The sequence below is a fragment of the Panulirus ornatus genome, chromosome 42 (genome assembly GCF_036320965.1).
Source record: "Panulirus ornatus isolate Po-2019 chromosome 42, ASM3632096v1, whole genome shotgun sequence".
Lineage (NCBI taxonomy): Eukaryota > Metazoa > Arthropoda > Malacostraca > Decapoda > Palinuridae > Panulirus > Panulirus ornatus.
This window is the reverse complement of record NC_092265.1, coordinates 12,503,606-12,525,633: the sequence shown is the minus strand read 5'-3', so window position 1 is coordinate 12,525,633 and position 22,028 is coordinate 12,503,606. Positions and strand designations below refer to the sequence as shown.

The following is a 22,028-nucleotide window of genomic DNA, read 5'->3' as shown; positions in this document are numbered from 1 at the left end:
AGGCCGACGAACACAAGTGACTGTATATCGAGGACAATGTGTGTGTGTGTGTGTGTGTGTGTTGGTGGGTGGGTGGTTGGGTATTTAGATATTCGCCTGGTCATGCCTGGTACCCGCGATTTCTTGTTATTGTAAGTACTCTCTCTTGGAAATCCATCATTGGCACTGGTTGGATATATAACTATAAGACTATAGGTTCTTTAGGTAAATGCATGTTGTGTATGCTTTATATACGTCCCCAGAAAACTTAATAATCACACACTTTAAAAATGTCATATTAAAGAGTAGAGAAATTCATTAAACCCTTAACATCTTTCACTGGGGAACATATTGGCAGAACAATATAACATCTTGCTTGATATGGCAGAGGATTATTATATTCTGTTATGTTCCTGACCTTGGACTGCGGGTTTTTGCTGTTGAGGTACGCATGTGCGGAAGTTGATCTGAAAAGTCCGAGGTGTTTGAGTCATACACTACTGTATGACACTGAACTTTATTAGTATGGCGTGCAAGTGAGTTCAACAAGGGATTACCCACAGGCTTTTCCTTGCCTTAGCAATATTATGCACCGTTTTCTTTAGAGAGGATTATCTGCTAAATTAGTCTGATGGTTGACGTGGCCTGACAGTTGATAGGCACAAGACGTGGGGCCCCACAATTACAAAACTCAATGTGCAAGTTGGTAATTTCACTATAAATCCGATGATAAAGCCTAGGTTTTTCCCGCGTTCTCTTTCTTTATGCCGTGCCGTCTAATCGACCTGCGAAGCTTGAAGCACTTGACCAACATGTTCAAAGTCGCCAATGCTAGTTTTCATATCCCATCGTTGGTCATCCACATTGACAAGATATATATAAAAGGTTAACTTCCTGTTAACCAGTACAAGAAAAGAGTAGACTTCAAAGACTGAGCCAATGGCCTTATTCTAGGTCTCTTATACATAGGAAAAAAGAAGTTTTAATTTGGTCAAGACACTTGACATGAAGGGACTCTATAGTTATATGTTCGATCCCTCCGCTGGCCAACATCTTTAGTTGACGTGGGCGGTGCACTGCTGTCAGGAAGGGTCCTTGTGTCCCGGGGACGCGTTGCTGCTCTGTACAATGAGACCTGATCAGTAAATACAGTCTTAGTATTTCAGCAGGTTGTGTACCTCAAATTATAACGTCTGCGACTTGATGTCGATAGAAAGTGTTATTTTAAGCCTTCCTTACCCATCCTTCCCTTGTTTGTAACGTTTTAGACTTACCTCTTTATGTGCTGTTACAACTGCAAATGTTTAAAGTTATATAGTCTTAAACTGAAGATAAATGTGCATTTTTTGTAACCCGAATTTCAGTAGTGTTAATAGTATATTTATTAAAGATTAGAATGTGAATGTATAGTACAAAGATCCCCTTCGAAAACTTCTTTATTATATCCAAAACTGAACAATACAAGATTTTACAAATGTTTTTGAGTTGTGCGTGAAGTTCGAGTGACTGGGGAGATGCTGCCACATAGTCTACTGCTACCGCTCGATAAACGTAATCTTAATCCATAGTTGGCTCATCATGATTCACCTTACAGGAAGCACCTGAAGTAAAGTCAATAAAGTCTAGTGTTTATAGTCTGTGACACCACATTCTACATGACCGATATTTAGATGTCATTTGGTCACCAGAGGTGCAGCCGATATGATTTGTCTGTGTTTCTTAATGTGTTTGCTCTTTTTTTTTTCTTCTCCCTTCGCTATTTTTGCTAACCATCTTACATGGCTGTTCAGTTGTCTGTTTGTTAGCTTTTCTACGTTCTTCCCTCCTGGTTTATCGTGTCTGTGACAGCAGACCAGTGTGTGTGTGTGTGTGGGGCTGGCCACCGACTCGTCTACGTGTTCAGTTACATTATAGAGCTCCAGTGGTACCCGTCCCCGCCGTCAGGGGTAAACACACCTATGGTCTCCGTTTCTTGTGTTATTCTAGCAGTGTTGACATAAGCCATCTTTCCTCACTCGAGGAAGTTATGGAGGAGGATCTTGATGTTCCTGAGCTTCAGTTCCATCTGTGGGTAGCCGGCCTCAAGCTGCGTCACGACGCCGGTGTAGGCATGGGCGCGTGTCACCAGCCTCGCCTTCAGGGCATATTGGGCTTCCTCTCCCGCGGCCGCCAAGGTCTTGTAGCGTCCGTCCCGCAGCGCTGTCAGGTGCCGTAGCCTGGCCCGGCACTCCTGTAGGCGTAGCTGCTCCTGAAGCAGAAGACCAGGGCTTGTGATGAGGGGTCAACTGTGAGGTATGTCTGAAGCAGACCAGGACATGATAGTGTGAGGCTGTGTGACACAAGCCAGGTCGTGTGAGGCTGTTTGCAGGTCAGGATAGTGTGAGAGTATGTGACGCAGGCCAGGAGAGTGTGAGGGTGTGACACAAACCAGGTAGTATAAGGATGCGTGACGCAGGCCAGGATAGTGTGGGGGTGTGACACAAGCCACGTAGTATGAGGGTGTGTGTGACGAAGGCCAGGATAGTGTGAGGGTGTGACACAAGCCAAGTAGTGTGACACAGTGTAACGCAGGCCAGGATGGTGTGAGGGTGTGCAACACAGGCCAGGATAGTGTGAGCGTGTGTGACACAGGTCAGGAAACTCAGATGATGCGAGTAGGTACTGGCCAGGGGTCATTACTTCAGTGAGGCTAGTGTTTGTGTATGAGAGAGAGAGAGAGAGAGAGAGAGAGAGAGAGAGAGAGAGAGAGAGAGAGAGAGAGAGAGAGAGAGGCGGAGAGGTCCTTAAGATGGTTTAAGGAGCGGCAAGGAGGTAACAGCCAGCCAACACCTCCAGCCACCTACCGCCACAGTTGGCTTACCACACCACCACTCATCATCATTCACTACAATAAACCACTCCCATTGTTCAACTCTTAATCATCACTTAATCATCAATTCCGTCCACGTCACACCACTCATCAGCAGTCACCACTTCTCACCAGCAATTAGCATGACGCACCACCACTCCCATCACCACCTACCACTACTCGTTATCCGTATACCGAATCGTAACCCACAACGTCTTTCTGCCACTCGCAGTCAATCCATTACTCACTATCACTACGGATCTTCACTCTACGTCACTCGCTGTCATTTACCACGTCATCACAACCATCACCCTACTACGTACTTAGTACCACCACCACCACTTATTATAACAACCACTACTGCCACTCCCCACTATGTTTCGCTACTGCCACTGACCGACATGACTCACCACCATCACAGCTCAACACCACCGTGACTCACCACCATCACAGCTCAACACCACCGTGACTCACCACCGTCACAGCTCAACACCACCGTGACTCACCACCATCACAGCTCAACACCACCGTGACTCACCACCATCACAGCTCAACACCACCGTGACTCACCACCATCACAGCTCAACACCACCGTGACTCACCACCATCACAGCTCAACACCACCGTGACTCACCACCATCACAGCTCAACACCACCGTGACTCACAACCATCACTCACCACCACTACAACCATCTCCATACACTAGAAACTCGAATGTAGATTTCCATTCCGCCACACGTGTCTGTATAAAACATTTATATTTTTGTGGGGAGGAGAGGAAGAGAGAGAGGCAGACCCACCTCCTGTTTCTTGACCAGTTTCTCCTCCAGGTGGGTTGCTGCCTCCTGCAGAAGACGAACATTCTGGGCGTATACTCTCTCCTTGCGGTGTGCCTCCTCCTCAAGGCGAGTGCGCTCCCTTTTCGCTGCCTCCGTGGCCTCCTGCACCTCCCCAAGCCTCTGCATGTGTTAGACCTGAATTACCCTTCTTAACTGAACATTCCTGACACAATACGCCAGACTTATTTGGTCTGCAACACGTTCTAATAAGAAATAGAGAAAAAAGACATTTTGGGTGCACTCTCTGACACGTCAAATTTGAGAAAATTCAGGGTCCATATACAAGTAATCTTTGTAACATATAATTGCACAGACTTGGAGATTACCTCCACACCATATATACACGTGTTACAGCTCATGAATCTTTACCCCATGAACTACAAGCACTAAAAGCATCACAAAAAGAATAATGAGCGATGTTGACTTCGAAGCAGCACCGAAGAAGCACATTACGTACTGATACACTTTAAACTGTTATCGAATGATTCCATTCAAGGTGCTATCAGTACCCCTGTCCGTCCATGCCCTTCCCCCTCACCACAACATATCTAAAACTCTTTCAATGCAGTGAAGGGAAGGCCTGGTATCATATCACGAGCCTTGATAAACAATGCTTCCATTACCGCGGTACAGCGATACATAGAAATAACAGTAGGTCTGTGTAGAGTATAGATTTATCATTCCTCGTAATTGCAGGCAATGTTATCATTCCGTTTTTCACAAGATACTTCAATGTAACTTGTCTGTTGTCTTGACCTGACGGTCTCTTAAGTGTGATGGTCTCTTGACTGCTACTTTAGGATGTGTGGCTCCACACTGTCCTTTGCGATTATAGCTGACATGATTATAGTTCTTTAAATGCCGAATCTCCTGTTACTAAATTAGAAAAAAATATATAGTATGACTCAGTTTATAACCGGAACACCAGCAGATAGCGTTAAGGTTGGGTTTTTCAGGGCAAACAAACATTGACGTAAACTCATGCGTTTTGTCGAAGAATATTCTGATAGGCTAGTGATGCAGTTTTAGGTAATATTCCATTGCACTTACCATCATCTGTGTTTCCAAGTTATCCTACACAGTATGATGGCTCTTAAGAGGATCGGTTTTCTTTACAACAGGTACTTAGATGATTTTGGTATTATGTAGGACAAGTCCGATTTCTGTAGATCCCAGTGAAACATAGCAAGACTCACTTTCTTGTTCTTGGTGATCTTCCTCTTGAGGATATCTTCATGCATGAGTCTGGTGGCCCTGGAGGAGTTAGGGTCGCGGCGCAGCTTCTCAACGGTGGCCCGTGTCCGGGTCTTGAGGGCACCCTCCACACTCACACTTTGCTCCAACTGACCAGATAACTCCTTCTGAGTTGTTTCCAGGGCGCGCCAGCGAGCCTACACAACAAGCAATGCATGCACCGTGTTATTAGATCCTCCCTTTCAGTAATCTTGGTAAAAAAAATGTAAATCTCATTTCCTTTGATATGGTATTTTCCACATACATTCACAATGGCGAAAGGTGCCAAACTGACAGCAACAGACTGCCATAAACTAGTTAAGTTCATGAGGGAAAAGGTCTTCGGGTAAAATGCTTAACTGTACCAGTCACTGTATGAAGTAAGATGTGCAAAAGTAAGAAGAAGGCCATTCCTAAAACAAAGAATTCGGCGATGACTGCCACAGTTAAGTTCCGACACGATGGACAGAGAACTCCTTACAAAACACCGCAACAATACTCCCTGCTCAATATAGCCTGAGTGGGTTTACGTCACCTGCATACGGTTGATCTCCGTCCTCATGGCGTGAAGATCGCCCTCGGCTCCGGTTTCCTTCTTGAGTGCGTCCTTAGCGTCCCTCAGCTGCACCAGGTTCCTTTCCCACTCACCTCGCTCCTTCGTCGCTTGCAGCAAGTCCTCCTCCATCTGCTCCTTCTTCTTTCTCAGTAGCTCTATCTCGCTCCCTTTCTTCCCCACCTCTTGTTCTAGTTCCTGAGGAAGCAAGGAATACTTTCAGTATGCTGGGGGGAAAAAAAGCGTCATCTGGGGATCCGCTAGCTTGGACCTCTCATACATAGGGTCAGGATCCACGAGGTAGCATGGTGGAGCTTCCTTGTTGAAGCAGATTTATCATCATTTTCGATGCTCTCTGCATTCGCTCACGATGACCTCGCTTCCTAAGACCTGATACATTTATATTGGATGTATGATGACGAGATGAAGGAAGTGCCAGAAAATAACGTGACCAGGTAAAACGCTGTCATGATCAAGTCGTGCGTGTTTACGTAAAGATTCCTCGGGACTAAGCATGGCACGGGCTATTGTCAATGACAGCCCGTCCTCGGGGCGCCACTACAGGCTGGGTGTGTGTACTGGGGATATCTTTACTAACACGGGGCGACCCATGTAGTGTAGGTGGATGTGTGTGTGTGTGTGTGTGTTGTAAGATGTGTGATGAAATCTTAAATCTTGAATTACGAACCAAAAATAGTTTATATATATATATATATATATATATATATATATATATATATATATATATATATATATATATATATATATATATATTGGAAAGGATCACAATTTTGTGAGTGATCAAGACATTCCTACGAGTCCACGGGGAAAAATAAACATACTTGTGTTTCATTTTTCCCCGCGGACTCATAGGAATATATATATATATATATATATATATATATATATATATATATATATATATATATATATATATATATATATATGCATCGATCACAGGCTCTATTCTGAATCATGTCAGACTGTTTATCGCACACAGTTGGGTAAGACGTTAATTTTATTGTGTTCACCCACCTTGGTCATATAGCTAAACCATAATGCTCCGGCGATACCTTTGTATTCATGGTGTTAACCAGGAGAGTTAAGAGGAAATACTGCACGAACTGAGGGTGAGATCATTCGTCTCACTCGATGAGGAGCTATAAACACACTCAAGGGATTATGTTATGTAAAGTTATCTTATCATAGACGAAAAACGTACCATAAAGAGACGTTACATGTACACTGTTATCAAACGGAAATATTCATCGTGAATAGCTCTGAATGAGCTAGGATATTGTATACATGAAATTTGGTCATTCTTAGAAGAAAAAAAAAAGACGACCAAAACACAGGATGAAAACTGCAAGCAGATGTAACGTCAGTTGTAAACAAACCAAAGGATGGGATGGGTGGCCTTAGAAATAAAAGTGCTTTTAAAATTTAGCCATATATCTTTACCTTCCACCTGCTTCTTGATTGTAGCACCAGTGTGCCTAAATGAGCGTGCGATCATGACAGTCTATCTTTATTATTAGATTTTTTTCTTATCAGGAAAGGATGTATGTACATATAGATGGCAGAGGACAAGAAAAGTTGTATGCGTCAATGACTTGTTCATGTGTTTATAAGATTGCAGCACGGGGATGTAAAGAATGGTTGCATTTAATGTTCAGGTGTTCTGTGGCGTTCATAGGTAGTATAGCTATACAGTGGACTGGCACTCACGAACATGTGACTTCCATGAATCGAAGACTGGAGAAGATATTGCAGGGATGTACTCAGAATGCAATTTCTGATTCCATGGCAACTCTATCACTTTTTTGTTTGCATACTTTCCGACATGTCGTTCCTACTGATATGCACATACATGTATACTCTGTTAGGCCACTGTTGATGACGGGCACACACACCCATGTGGAGAGAACATGGAAAGAGCACCTGTAGGGTGGCCATGAGGTTGGTCTGGGAGGCATCCGACTCGCGCGACGTTGCTTCCCTCTGCTGCTTCTCTTGGTGGATCCGGGCGTCGAGCGTGGCCACGGCCCCGTGCAGCCGCTCTTGCCGTCGCTGAGTCTCCTTCAGGGCTCCTCGCTTACGCTCCACCTCGCTCTCCAGCCGCGTCTGACGTCCCCGCATCACGCTCAACTCTGGTCATATGACATCAGGGAAACAGGTCCATGTTTAAGAGACATTGCAGCAGTTTTTTTTCCCATCACAAAATAGCAGGGTCTTGGAGGCACTAAATGCAATGAAACGGTGACATCTGCTTAGGCGAAGAAAAATGGATGCATATCAAAATCAAAAGAAACAAAAGTTACAGATAACGGGAAACCATGTCAAGACTGAGGAAGAAGTCATAAATGAATAGAAAGCTACACCGTATTATCAGTATAATTACTTCATATGTATGTAGCCATTACGTCCGGAAACATGCCATGAATTAAAGCTGCACAGTGGCTCACCACTGCAGTAAGAACTACTTAAATAAACGACTCAGCCATCTGGTCGTTGGCTGGCAAGAGAGTTAGGTACTTTGGGCTCTTACTGATACAACAAATATGTGAACAAGGCAGCAGTGTTTGTTGATATTTATCAATACCCTGATTCTGTAGTTATGGGATATGATCAGATTCAGGCAACTGCACGCCACAGATATTCCTGGGCAAAGTTAACCAACTACAGTGATACCGCGGGACACACAAACGGTTGGTTCCCTCAGATAACAACAGTAGGTGGAGGAATGCGAGCGACGCACCTTGCTGTAGCCTTGTTGTTTTCTGCACGAGATCGTCCCTGGCCTTCCTGGCATCCAGCAAGTGGCGCTGCACGGTGAGGGCCTCCTCCTCCAGCGCCCTCTTCTCTGTTTCTTGGTCCTGGAGCAGTAGTCTCAAACGGCGCTCCTCCCGCTCTACGGGAGGAACCTCACTCCCCTGAAATGGCAATCGAACCATTGTTATACAATGGTTATACAGTAGCTGTAAATGAACGACAGATTTTTTTTTTTTAACGCTCTTCTTGGGAATAGGCACGGTGATCATGAGGTGGAGTTTTATGACTCGTATGACCCTTTTTGTGAGGCGCATGACATGTTATCATAAATGGGTTGAGGTACAACTCATTCTATACATTCTAAAGATAGTTTATATAGTTTATATCTGTCTACCAAGATAATACTGTAAACTTACCCCGGCGATCAGCACGGCCTTGGCCAACTCCTTGTTGAGTCGGTCCACAGCGCATTGGTTGGCGCTGATCTTCTCCTGTCCCTTCCTCAGGTCGCGCTCGTACCTGGCGCACAAGAACAAATCGTCTACATGTTCAGATGCTTTCTAATTCTCTTTCATGAAATTCTCTCGCGGAGGAGAGAGTAAGGATGGATGAAGGTTTAGGACAACACTATGAAAATGAAGGTTGATAAAAACGGACGAACACCTACTCCTGAAAAGGCAAATCTTGTGAAGATAATGAAAAAATCGGTTCTTTATGATCCACTTCTTAAGGAATTAATCATGTCCGTAGAATTACTTTCCACGGGAGGTCATATGATAAAGCGGAGAATATTTTAAAGATATACAAAGTCAACTTCACACTTACAGTTATGAAGCGACAACGTATGTTTAACACCTAAGAAAAGTTCATTATTTTTACGAACTCTCAAAATACAGGCTACCATTTTTACATATACATGGCAATATCATTTTTTTCATTCTATAGATTTTTCATGTAATCCAGTTTTTCGAAAGCCTTGTATACAAAACGAATGGGTAAGTATGGTTCATTGTTTATCACTTGTGTCTGCTACTCTGGAGGAAGCTTGGCAAACGAAGGTCAGGAATTTCAAATAAGAACAAAAAGGACTATACGGAAAATAAGCTCGCTTGCCTTTGTAATCGAGAAAATTATTTTATTTTCTGCTACCGATATTTTCCTTAATAACACCAATTGTTTTGTTTTTTCAAGAGTGGTAAAATTTGTAATAGAATAATAATATTAACTTACAATTCAATGACCCAGTTTTGTGTACAACTTTCAGATACAGTACTACGTCCGTAATACAGTTAAACACAAAACTCTTAATATTTTAGATGACTCTAAACTAGTGAGTTTAGTTTCACTAACATCTGGTGACGTACGAGGCCACGTCGACATACACCTGAAGACTTACCTGGCTACGTCGGCGAGCAGCTGGTCGAGGAGGGTGGCAAGAGAGTCCCTGGAGGCTGCTTGCGTCATGACGGCTGCTCGACAGTCGGAGGCTTTGAGGGCGGCGTCTGCTGCACACCGCTCCCGTTCCACCATCTGGTCCTCCTGCACCAACACAGGTCACGACAACGTAACACACATCTGATATTGATGGTAGCTTGTGAGCTACAGTATGAAGTTGTCAGATTCATGAGAAGTCCTACACTTTTTTTTTTTTTTCATGCAATACGTAACTTGCCGCATCTCTAAATTCTTTCAGGAGCCCCACGTGAAACATGCTTTGATGAATGTCATGAGAATGCGAGTAATCATGCAAGGGAGAGGAGCTGACGGTACGTGAATGGCATGGTGATTGAGAGGACTTAGTGTTGTGTGCGAGAGGTCCGCATGATGGAATACTGATGCTAACTTCATTGTGTTGAGCGTATATGCGGATTTTCTCCCCAGTAAAGTGGAAAGTAACAATAATCGTCTTGAAAACGGTGTTCACTTTAGTACATTGTGCAAAGAATTGAGCTATGAGATCGTATATACTAAATCCGCTCTCTATATGAGGAAGCGCTGTTGAAAACAGTAGAGTTAGCATGAATGCATGAACAGTAGAACTTAGCATTTGATAGTAGGCTACGGTTTCGACGCTTGTCTACACAGGGTGATGCTAAGGTGTGTAACAATTGTTATATGCCAGTTCCAATCGGATGAATGATATCGTTTTCCTTGTTTGGCCTTATCATGAGAGGTATGCCTTCAGTATCGAGTGGGTATGACAACCAGATTGTGTGTACATAGAGGCCACCGAGATATATTTCACAGTTCCATGGTTTCTTGATCCCGAGACACTGGGTACCACGCAGCGTGATGACGTGAATAGGAAGTTTCTAAATATTGTATAAGAAAAGATAACCGTGTGAATGTGACAGAATGCCACTATGAATAACCGATTAAAACAAGCGTAAGGCAGTATCGGCGGAAGCAGGGACCGCACTCACCAGCTTGCGGCACTCCGCCCTGGTCTCGTTGACGCGCTTCCGCAGTTTCTGAGCCGCCCGGGAAGCGGCTGTGTGCTCGCTCAGCTTGTCCACGGCGAGGTCCTCCAGCCGGCGGTTGCGTTCCGTGGCCGTTTGTAAACGCCCGTATAGACGTTCCAACGCCTGCGTCATCTCCTTCGCCTCCTACAACAGACATGAAGAGCTTTTAACTCTGGAGACAGAAGTTCAAAATATCTTTCTGATATTTTTACATACTGTTTTCTGCTCTTCTCTTTTACCACATACTAGACATACCAACTGATCTGTTTGTTTTCATGGGAATCCTACCTTCCATATGATGCTGACCTTTCCTTATGCTTGGTCAGAAGTTGACCTTATATTGTGTTTGGTCTGGTGCTGACCTTATGTTTGGTATGGTGCAGACCTTGCCCTTTATTTGGTGTGGTGCTAATCTTACCTTATGTTTAGTCTGGTGCTTACCTTCATTTGGTGTGATGCTGACCTTACCTTGTTTGGTCTGATGCTGGCCTTACCCTTGATTTTGCCTGGTGCTGACCTTGCCTTATGTTTGGTCTGGTGCTGGGCTTACCCTGTGTTTGCTCTGGTACTGACCTTGCCTTTTACATGATGTGGTGCTAGCCTTATCTTTAGTATAGTGCTGGCCTTACCTCATGTTTTGCCTGGTGCTGACCTTACCTTATGATTGGTCTGGTGCTGACCTTACCTTATGTTTTGCCTGGTGCTGACCTTACCTTATGATTGGTCTGGTATTGACCTTACCTTATGTTTGATCTGGTGCTGACCTTATGATTGGTCTGGTGCTAGCCTTACTTAATATTTAGCCTGGTGCTAACCTTACCTTCTGCTTTGCCTGACAGCGAATTTCCAGCTTGTCCACGACAGCAATGAGATCCTCGTGCCTTTCCGCCAGCTGTTGGGTCTCCTCGCGCGTCCCTGCCAGACGTTCCCTTTGTTTCGTGACGTCACGCTCCAGTGTTAACAACCTGAAGGGAAACAGATCCTTTTCGTGGTTGCTGACTACAACCACACATGGTGAAACAAAGAGTTTATTGCTATGGGTTGGGTCTGCCTTTGAATAAGTATTTCGAAATCTGATAGTATATTAACTGGATTCCAGACGACATTTTGTAGACTGGTCCAATTATTATGCGGTGACGCTATATATATATATATATATATATATATATATATATATATATATATATATATATATATATATATATATATATTTGCGTGTGTGGACGTGTATGTATATACATGTGTATGTGGATGGGTTGGGCCATTCTTTCGTCTCTGTTTCCTTGCGCTACCTCGCTAACGCGGGAGACAAAGTAAAGTAATATATATTGGACGATTTTTGCAGGGAAAAAATGCAATTGAGTGGGAGAAGTATAAAAGAAAGAGACAGGAGGTCAAGAGAAAGGTGCAAGAGGTGAAAAAAAGGGCAAATGAGAGTTGGGGTGAGAGACTATCAGTAAATTTTAGGGAGAATAAAAAGATGTTCTGGAAGGAGGTAAATAGGGTGCGTAAGACAAGGGAGCAAATGGGAACTTCAGTGAAGGGCGTAAATGGGGAGGTGATAACAAGTAGTGGTGATGTGAGAAGGAGATGGAATGAGTATTTTGAAGGTTTGTTGAATGTGTCTGATGACAGAGTGGCAGATATAGGGTGTTTTGGTCGTGGTGGTGTGCAAAGTGAGAGGGTTAGGGAAAATGATTTGGTAAACAGAGAAGAGGTAGTAAAAGCTTTGCGGAAGATGAAAGCCGGCAAGGCAGCAGGTTTGGATGGTATTGCAGTGGAATTTATTAAAAAAGGGGGTGACTGTATTGTTGACTGGTTGGTAAGGTTATTTAATGTATGTATGACTCATGGTGAGGTGCCTGAGGATTGGCGGAATGCGTGCATAGTGCCATTGTACAAAGGCAAAGGGGATAAGAGTGAGTGCTCAAATTACAGAGGTATAAGTTTGTTGAGTATTCCTGGTAAACTATATGGGAGGGTATTGATTGAGAGGGTGAAGGCATGTACAGAGCATCAGATTGGGGAAGAGCAGTGCGGTTTCAGAAGTGGTAGAGGATGTGTGGATCAGGTGTTTGCTTTGAAGAATGTATGTGAGAAATACTTAGAAAAGCAAATGGATTTGTATGTAGCATTTATGGATCTGGAGAAGGCATATGATAGAGTTGATAGAGATGCTCTGTGGAAGGTATTAAGAATATATGGTGTGGGAGGCAAGTTGTTAGAAGCAGTGAAAAGTTTTTATCGAGGATGTAAGGCATGTGTACGTGTAGGAAGAGAGGAAAGTGATTGGTTCTCAGTGAATGTAGGTTTGCGGCAGGGGTGTGTGATGTCTCCATGGTTGTTTAATTTGTTTATGGATGGGGTTGTTAGGGAGGTAAATGCAAGAGTCCTGGAAAGAGGGGCAAGTATGAAGTCTGTTGGGGATGAGAGAGCTTGGGAAGTGAGTCAGTTGTTGTTCGCTGATGATACAGCGCTGGTGGCTGATTCATGTGAGAAACTGCAGAAGCTGGTGACTGAGTTTGGTAAAGTGTGTGAAAGAAGAAAGTTAAGAGTAAATGTGAATAAGAGCAAGGTTATTAGGTACAGTAGGGTTGAGGGTCAAGTCAATTGGGAGGTGAGTTTGAATGGAGAAAAACTGGAGGAAGTGAAGTGTTTTAGATATCTGGGAGTGGATCTGTCAGCGGATGGAACCATGGAAGCGGAAGTGGATCATAGGGTGGGGGAGGGGGCGAAAATTTTGGGAGCCTTGAAAAATGTGTGGAAGTCGAGAACATTATCTCGGAAAGCAAAAATGGGTATGTTTGAAGGAATAGTGGTTCCAACAATGTTGTATGGTTGCGAGGCGTGGGCTATGGATAGAGTTGTGCGCAGGAGGATGGATGTGCTGGAAATGAGATGTTTGAGGACAATGTGTGGTGTGAGGTGGTTTGATCGAGTAAGTAACGTAAGGGTAAGAGAGATGTGTGGAAATAAAAAGAGCGTGGTTGAGAGAGCAGAAGAGGGTGTTTTGAAATGGTTTGGGCACATGGAGAGAATGAGTGAGGAAAGATTGACCAAGAGGATATATGTGTCGGAGGTGGAGGGAACGAGGAGAAGAGGGAGACCAAATTGGAGGTGGAAAGATGGAGTGAAAAAGATTTTGTGTGATCGGGGCCTGAACATGCAGGAGGGTGAAAGGAGGGCAAGGAATAGAGTGAATTGGAGCGATGTGGTATACAGGGGTTGACGTGCTGTCAGTGGATTGAATCAAGGCATGTGAAGCGTCTGGGGTAAACCATGGAAAGCTGTGTAGGTATGTATATTTGCGTGTGTGGACGTGTGTATGTACGTGTGTATGGGGGTTGGGCCATTTCTTTCGTCTGTTTCCTCGCGCTACCTCGCAAACGCGGGAGACAGCGACAAAGTATAAAAAAAAAAAAAAAAAAAAAAAAAAAAAAAAATATATATATATATATATATATATATATATATATATATATATATATATATATATATATATTTCACAGGATTGATTCGTCCTTGTACGGAGTACTGTTCCCACATCTAGGGTAGTTCTAGCTCTGCATCCTTACTTGACAGAGTGGAGTCGAAAGCAGTCCGACTTATCAACTCTCCCAGGATAACCTCCAAACTTGACCCACTTGTACTGAACCGCATTGTTGGTTCACTTTCCCTTTTCTGTAGGCATTACTTTGTTTATTTTGCTGCCGAGAGTTGGCTGCTTGTGTGTTCCCATCACTAGGTAGTAGACGCTATACTCAGTAAGGTGCTGTGTTACATGATTATTGTGCAGTCGTTGGCAACTCAAGGGTGGGCCGTTTTCATAACTTTTGTCCTACTCCTCGAAGCTTCGGAAACCATTATCCTGTCACCTTTCCTAATGATTATGATCAGACACCTTAAAGACAGGTTTTTAGCTTCCTGCAAAACTCGTAAATACGTTCCCTTGTCCTTTTTTCCTTTCATTACCCTCTTTATATATCAATTAAGGCCAGGTTTAGATGTGAACTTTTGTCATTGACAGGAGTCTCTAGGGGAAAAAAAAAAAGACTCCTACATTCAGGACAGGTTACATTATTTTCATTTCATTTCAGTGAGATTGCTACTCACTAGAAAGCCCAATACGCACATATGGTAGTCATACGATACAAAGAGAGTAACTAAACCAAGAGCTTTTAAAAGTGGATAGAAACATATAGACAAAAAATAATGAGATGAAAAAAGGCATAGTGATATGTCATGCATGATGAAATGATGACTGCACAAGGAGTATTGACGTGGAGAAAAAAAAAATCAGTTTGTAGTTTGTACTATTCCACTATACAACGGTAAGGATAGATATTAAGTGTATCAGGTGGTGCTTGCAACAAAAGCTTAATAAGCAGCTATTAGGAAGTCTCTAACGTTCACAATAGCGGTTAGCAGATGAATATGAGGTGATTTTTCTGGTTAAAAGTGTTAAGGTGGAAATCACAGCAAGGAAGGGATGGATGTACTAACTGTTTCTTAACTCTCCCATCATCTTCTTGTAGTGAATATTAAGAATAGTCAAATGCAACTTAACGTTATGTCAAGTTGTTTCACACATCAACAGGGATTTCATGAACCAAACATATTAATTACTCTGGGAGATAATATAGATCCTCTCCTCTTTCTCTTCTTTCGTTTTACTCGTCTCTTCTTTATTCCATCTCCTCTCTTTCCTTCATGCCATTTCTCCTTCCTTTGTTTTAATGCTCCACCTTTCCCTATTAATCCAGCTTTCTTCTTCTCCCTTGTATCTCTACCTGCACGCGGATGAGAGTGATAAGGTAGAAGACTTGCCTGGATGAATGTTGCTCATGCTTCAGCTGCTCCTCCTTCACCGCCTTCCGTGTGTTGTAGAGCTGCGGGCACCAATGTGTATTAGTTAAAGCCAGGCTGGGTGAAAGGTTGTGTCCAGAACGCCATGAGAGAGATGTTGATAGATTCTCTCGTTGGTCATTCATATAAGCTTTTGAGTCTTCTGATAATAGAAATGTGTTTACTAATATTCAAAATGTATCTGGTTATATTCTTGTGTTTGCTAAAAGATTTATATTCCAGTTTAACTGTAATAGGGTTAATAATAGCACTCGGTTAACTAAATATACCGCACACGAGCATTATGATAAGAACGTGAGGGTTTAAGGTAGAAAACGTTAAACAGTTCTAATATTCTTATCGACATAAATGTTGAGAGTTTTCTCAGTGCAACAATCTTACTTGGGCACGGAGCTCAGCCTGCTGCGTCAGGAGTTGCTGTAGGTGCTGGCGGGCTTGGCTCTGCTCCTGACACCGTCGCTGTAACGTCACCACATTGGCCTCCCACGCCCGTCGGACTCCTGCCCCTTCACTCTCTGCCCGTCAGTCCAATAAGCGTATAGTTACACACACAAATGGAAACATGGGAATAGCAACGCTCTCAGCTAATATCACCTCAAACAAAGCTTAAAACATGATAGTTCCAGCACCTGGGAATTCTTCCTCCCACCATATACCTGTAAGTGTTTTACCTTTGTTTGAGGATTTACGAAATCTAGGTGCAACGCTTGCAAACATAATTCATGTTTGAACATTTGTGATATTAGTATTGCCATTAAACACTTACGTGACACTGAATGTTAATAGAATGCATAATATATTAACGTCGTAACTACAGAATAATCACGGAGCATAGAGAAAAGAGTAGCCAGTGAATAAGGTATCAAGAACTCAAAAGAATCTGAGCCAATACCAGTATTCACTGCACGCATGTGAGGAAACGAAAGGAGAATTAAAATACATTATTTAGATTATGAATAGATGTAACATGAGTAAGGACGAGAAAAAAAAACTAACCTTATCCGGCAACTCTGCCTAATGAAATGATTCAATCGTTATAGTAGTGGAGTATATGATAATCATTGTGGTATAATGGTCATACCAAGCTGCGTCAGCTCCTCCTGCTGTAGCCTAGCTCGGTCATGCAGTGCTTCGGTCCGTTCCTGCTCCTCCACGATGGCCGAGTTGAGGGCGGTCATGGTGGATGACTCGCGCTCTAAGGCGGCCGTGAGTCGCTCCACATACATATCCTGTATTATAGGAACTGTGTACCAACACAGTATACTACCTGGTTAACTCTGTGCTTCATAAAACATGTATGGCTTTAAGTTCGCCCAAATTATTTGGGACCCATTTTTTTCCCGATTATATTATCATGAAACACTTTATTACTGGAGGGTATGGATGACCTGTATACAAACAAGTGAACGGTATGAATGATCTATGTACGAGTGTAGGCTACGGTGATCCGTGAATGACTGACTGACTTGTGTATGAGTGATGGGTATAGATGTATGAGTGAATGGAACTGATTTATGAGTGAAACGTATTGGACACGTGTTTGAATACAATGCACAACGCACCTGCACCATTTTGTCCTTCTCTAGGTTAGCTCTATCCCAAGCAGTGTTGTGAAGGGCGCGGGTTAGGGTGGTCACGTCACCATCGCTTTGAGCTCGTGCCGCCTTGACGGCCGCCACCCGTGACCCAAGCCGCTCCACTTCCCGCTGCAGGTCCGCCTCTGCCGGGAACAGGAGAGATCGTAAGAAAAAGAAAAAAAAATAATTGGGAGAAAGGAAATACGTACGGAGACATGGGGTGGAAAATAAGAAAAAAAAAGATCCCTTAGGATATAGGGTGTACATGAAGCCATAAGGGAGAAGAAATACCATTGAAATGACAATAGGAGAAACTGGAGGCCATAGGGGACAAAGGATTCAATATCCACCACCATTCTTCCGCTGCTCAGTTCACTCAGAACCTCCCAGACCCATATTCGCATGTTAATGGTGGCTCACTTCCTCACCTTTCATCCAGTACCTTTTTTTCTCATTGTTTCATACTTTCTTACCTCATCTTTCACTACATATTTCTTGTTCTATTTTCCTTAAAGTTAGCTTTATTACTGTCCACTCACCACACTTAGTAAGTCTGGCCATTCGTTATATTAACCAGTCACAGCACCTGGCAACTCACACAGCTGTTCACAACACCTGGCCACTTACCGTGCTTTCTAGCGAGGCTGAGGGCGTCCACCACCGTTCGTTCCTCCTCTCTCGCCTGCAGGAGTGTCTCCTGGGCCGCTTCCCGAGCCTCCCGCACTCGTCGCCTTTCCGATTTCGCCTTGTCCAGGTTTACCTGCCCTTACGACCTTACGGTTAGTGCCTCTGCCCACCGCACACCTCCAATCCACGGAACAGTTTACACCAGAATGTTTAGCTCCAATAGAGTGTGTAAATGCCGCCTTGTTTACAGTACAGTTCCACCAGTGTATAACTGTCGGCGTATGTAAAGCTGTGTGTAGTTTGTATATACATGCGTTATATGTAAATGCGTCAATATGTATATATGCAGCACTGTACACGAGTGCTCGTACTCGGAAAAACATACTAAAACTGTAACCATGAATGTTCAGAGAGTTTGTGTAGGTGTGTATCTAAGTGAATCAAGAACATGAAAGTGTAAGATTGTATATGGGTGAATCTGCGTATGTACAACAATGTCTGCTGGCGAATCTTTTTAATAGCACTTGCCAGATACCTGCATGTTAGTTTAGGCACTGACCTGAGCCCTGGTGACCGCCTGCTGCACGTCGAACAACTGAGCCCCCAGGGAAATGTTCTCTCGCTTCAGGTCCTCAGTCTGCTGCCGCTGTAAATAGAATTTTCAGAATTTGGTTGACGTCTTTTTTTCATGCACGATGGGATGTTGCATTGTGAAAGGCTAGTGAACTAGGCTGAACATGCTTCATACAGCATATTTATGTATATATAATACCTTTTACATGTTTTAATCAAGATGTCCGTGATGAATGACTTAGTTTACATATTTTGATTGTCATAATCATGTAACATAATACTAGTATTGTTTCTATAAGAATATTGAAAAACAAGCTTAGAGGCCGCTATCACAGGATAACATAACAGTAAGTATTTACTCTCGGCTTGTGTGCCTTGTTTACCATATTGGGAACAAAGCATCGGTTCCTTACCAGCTGTCTGAGTCTGAGCTGGAGTTGGCTCTTTTCTTCGAGAAGCTGCTTACGCTTGGCCTCCTGAAAGCGTCGCAGGAGCGGATGGTCGGGACCCAGAGTCTTGAGCACCGCCTCCCACGACGGCTCTGCGCCACCTGTAGCAGACAGTAATGCGTCAGCGAACGCTGCGCTCACGAAGCACACAGGAGTCTTGTCCTAGGCGTGGACTGTGCAGGTATGTTCGTTAGATCCATAAAAGCTTACTCTCTAGTTATATATATATATATATATATATATATATATATATATATATATATATATATATATATATATATATATACCATGAGGCGTTTTTTTGTTGAAGACTTACAGATTTTCATGTTGAAATAGCATTATATACTTCATTAATGTGATAACAAATAGTGATAACCAAATTTCACTTTTCTGATTAAAATTTCTTTAATTTTAAGGCACAATCCACAGATACCCCTCATGTGTCTAAAGTGTACAGTTTATTGTCGTTTCACGCAGTCCACTTAATGGTCTTTATTACAAATAAGATATGCACTTAATGTTACTGCATCATATACATACCTTCGTGACAAGGTCAGGTGCATGACTGAACAAGCTCATTTTTTTTTCCGTATCTACACGATAAATTTTCGTGTGTGGTACTCAGTCCAAAATAAACATTTGCAGTTGTAACCTTAGTATGTTTGACCAATCGGTTTCATGTTTCGTTCCGCATTTCTAAATACGTCTACCACAGTGTGTACGTATGCATTAACAACTTTCGTAAGACAGCACAATGTGTGCTCCACAAGCCCCAACCTCCCCTGCACAGTTATATAATTTTGCATGGCTCAACTGGACTGATTTTCTTGTAATATGATACTTTATCGACACATCAGGATTTATTTCACGTCTAGGAGATTACATCTGATTTTCTTTTCCCCTGAGACAGTTTGGCGTGGGGGGTATCAAGATCATTTTCGAAATCAAAATTTTGACCTCGCTCAAATGCATTATGATCACAACCCATACTGACAGGCCTTCCCTGCCGGTAGCGCCGTTTGGAGACTATATCTAAAATCTATAGACGACATAACCTTGATCAACTCCCAGGGTTAGTTTGGTATATCCTGCTCACCTCATACAAACATCACATGGACGCTAAACGTTTCTGCCACCAGAAAGTTCTAGCCGGGACTCACCCTCCGGTCTACGTAACGTCTGCTGGTATTCTACTGTACGATATAGTGAAACATCAAGCAACAGTTTCTAGAAAAAAAAAAATGTAGATTTTGGATTTTCCGTCGTTACAGTAGACTATCACGGGTTTTTTTCTCGAGGATCGTTTTATTCCGACAGCCTTACGGATGTGAAGACATGGGACGCAGATCAACGGCTGTCTTAACATAGTATCAATAAGCGTAAGCTCCCCCCTCCCCCCTTTTTTTTTTGGGTGGAGGAGGGTAGCAGATATCTGCCTGATTTTAAGTTACAAAAGAAAGTATTTGAATTTGGATGATAACTATTTCATTTATGCATAAGCGTATTATGCGACAAATTCGATGTTCATCCTGAATGTCAAAAAGTGTTCCAAGGGGAATAGGCCTCCCGCTGTCTCCCCCCCCCCCCCCCACTCCCTTGGTTGTAGGCCTTTGGAGAGGTGAAGACCACTGTGTCCATAAATACCGTGCGGGAAGAAAACTGAAAGCCAGAGCGCGGAGCGAATATCACATATCGCGCATTCAGTTAACTAATAGCAGGAAGGCTAGTATATGAGCAGCCCTTAAGCCTCGATTGTCCGCGTCACGTAAGGTTCGCTAACGATCAGCGTTTTTGCTTCACTTCGGATCGATTAGTCGGTCAAATGTGATCTTGATTTAGATTTAGCCTGAATCTTTGGCATCACTTTGCCCGAACGGCTCGGAGTACCCGACTTTTGGAGGCGAGTTACCGCTTCCCCACCCCCATGCCTGGGCGCCTACGACCGTACCCAACGCTGTCTGAGGGCATCTTGATCCCAAGAGGCTTTTAGGTGATCATTTTCTCTTCGTTATGCGATGGTTTATAATTAGGAAAAAAAAAAGATGATACTACTTATGTACGTAGATTCTCTTCCCTTATTTACCATTATGCTATGTCGAGGACCAACCTGAAGTGTCTTGTGGTGAGGACGTCAGCCGCGGTGAGGGTGGCGGCAGTGAGGACTGCTCCACCTGCCGTTCCTCGCCATCACCACCCACAGCCGCTTCTTCCTCGTCACCGCTTCCTTCATCCTCTGTCTGCTCTGCTTCCCCTTCCTCGCCGCCTCTATCTCTCTGCTCATCTTCGCCTTGATCATCTCGTACATCATCCTGTGAGTGCGGCTGGTCACCACCCACCTGGCCACCGTCTGCCTCTCGCTCACTCATGGCTCACTCACACAACACCTGAAGTGTACGTAGCCTACCTCACCGGTCACCGTCCACTGTTGACTGGCTAGAGCCTCACCTTTCACACCGTCTACGGTTAATCACTGTTGACTAGCCAGGGCCTCACTTGTCACCGTCCACAGTTGACTAGCCAGAGCCTCACCTGTCACTATTCACTGTTGACTAGCCAGAGCCTTACTTGTCACTGTCCACAGTTGACTAGCCAGGGCTTCACTTGTCATCGTCCACAGTTGACTAGCCAGAGCCTCACCTGTCACTATTCGCTGTTGACTAGCCAGAGCCTCACTTGTCACTGTCTACTGTTGACTAGCCAGGGCCTCACCTGTCACTATTCACTGTTGACTAGCAAGAGTCTCACTTGTCACTGTCCACTGTTGACTAGCCGGAGCCTCACCTGGCATCCTTCCATCCTCGGTCTATCAAACTATCATTATGGCCGTGATTAGCACCAGCCTGGAGGTACTCAGGCTAGGTTATGTACTTGCTGATTTACTTGATAACTGTGCTGCCGTTGGAGAAGAATTAGCTCCATCTCCATCCCATACACATGTCAGAAACCAAGACTTCCAGTCCTTCTGTAAGTTATCTTTCTAAGGATAGGTGACAGAGTCAGTCCCTCCTCACTACCTCATGTAAAGGACCCATGGATCTTTCGAACTCAGCCAACGCGATTTAACATATCGCCGAGCTAATGGCACTTTCATACCTCATTTACAACTATGATAATTTGTTCCTTGCCGATCATTTAATGAGCCACATCTTTCACAAATTTTCTAGAGAAACGACAGGGGAAGCAATGATCAACCTACGCTTCACGTGCACGTCAAGCAGGGAGCGTCTTAGGTTGTCGTGGCAACGACAC

The 22,028-nt window shown here is 43.7% G+C and overlaps 2 protein-coding genes across 3 annotated transcripts in view; one reads left to right on the top strand and one right to left on the bottom strand.

Annotated features, from left to right (window-relative positions):
- Nucleotides 1-22,028, top strand: part of Atg7 (Autophagy-related 7) — an 87,891-nt gene that overhangs the window by 5,997 nt on the left and 59,866 nt on the right. The window contains exon 1 of one of the 2 annotated variants that reach the window (XM_071686527.1): nt 18,942-18,960. The exons of the other annotated variant lie outside the window; for it this stretch is intronic. The gene's annotated coding sequence lies outside the window, so the exon portion shown is untranslated. Of the gene's footprint in view, nt 1-18,941; nt 18,961-22,028 lie in introns of those variants that run through there. 2 annotated transcript variants of the gene reach the window in all.
- l(2)41Ab (lethal (2) 41Ab) lies at nt 1,411-22,000 on the bottom strand. The gene is made up of 18 exons (XM_071686549.1): nt 20,887-22,000; nt 18,744-18,880; nt 18,317-18,403; nt 17,758-17,890; nt 17,116-17,273; nt 16,635-16,782; nt 15,935-16,068; nt 15,515-15,576; nt 11,508-11,652; nt 10,649-10,831; nt 9,622-9,764; nt 8,642-8,744; nt 8,212-8,386; nt 7,395-7,603; nt 5,436-5,651; nt 4,864-5,058; nt 3,629-3,787; nt 1,411-2,227 (listed from the first exon to the last, which is right to left on the bottom strand). The coding sequence occupies exons 1-18, from the start codon at nt 21,143-21,145 to the stop codon at nt 1,991-1,993; spliced, it is 2,883 nt and encodes a 960-aa protein (XP_071542650.1). The 5' UTR covers nt 21,146-22,000; the 3' UTR covers nt 1,411-1,990.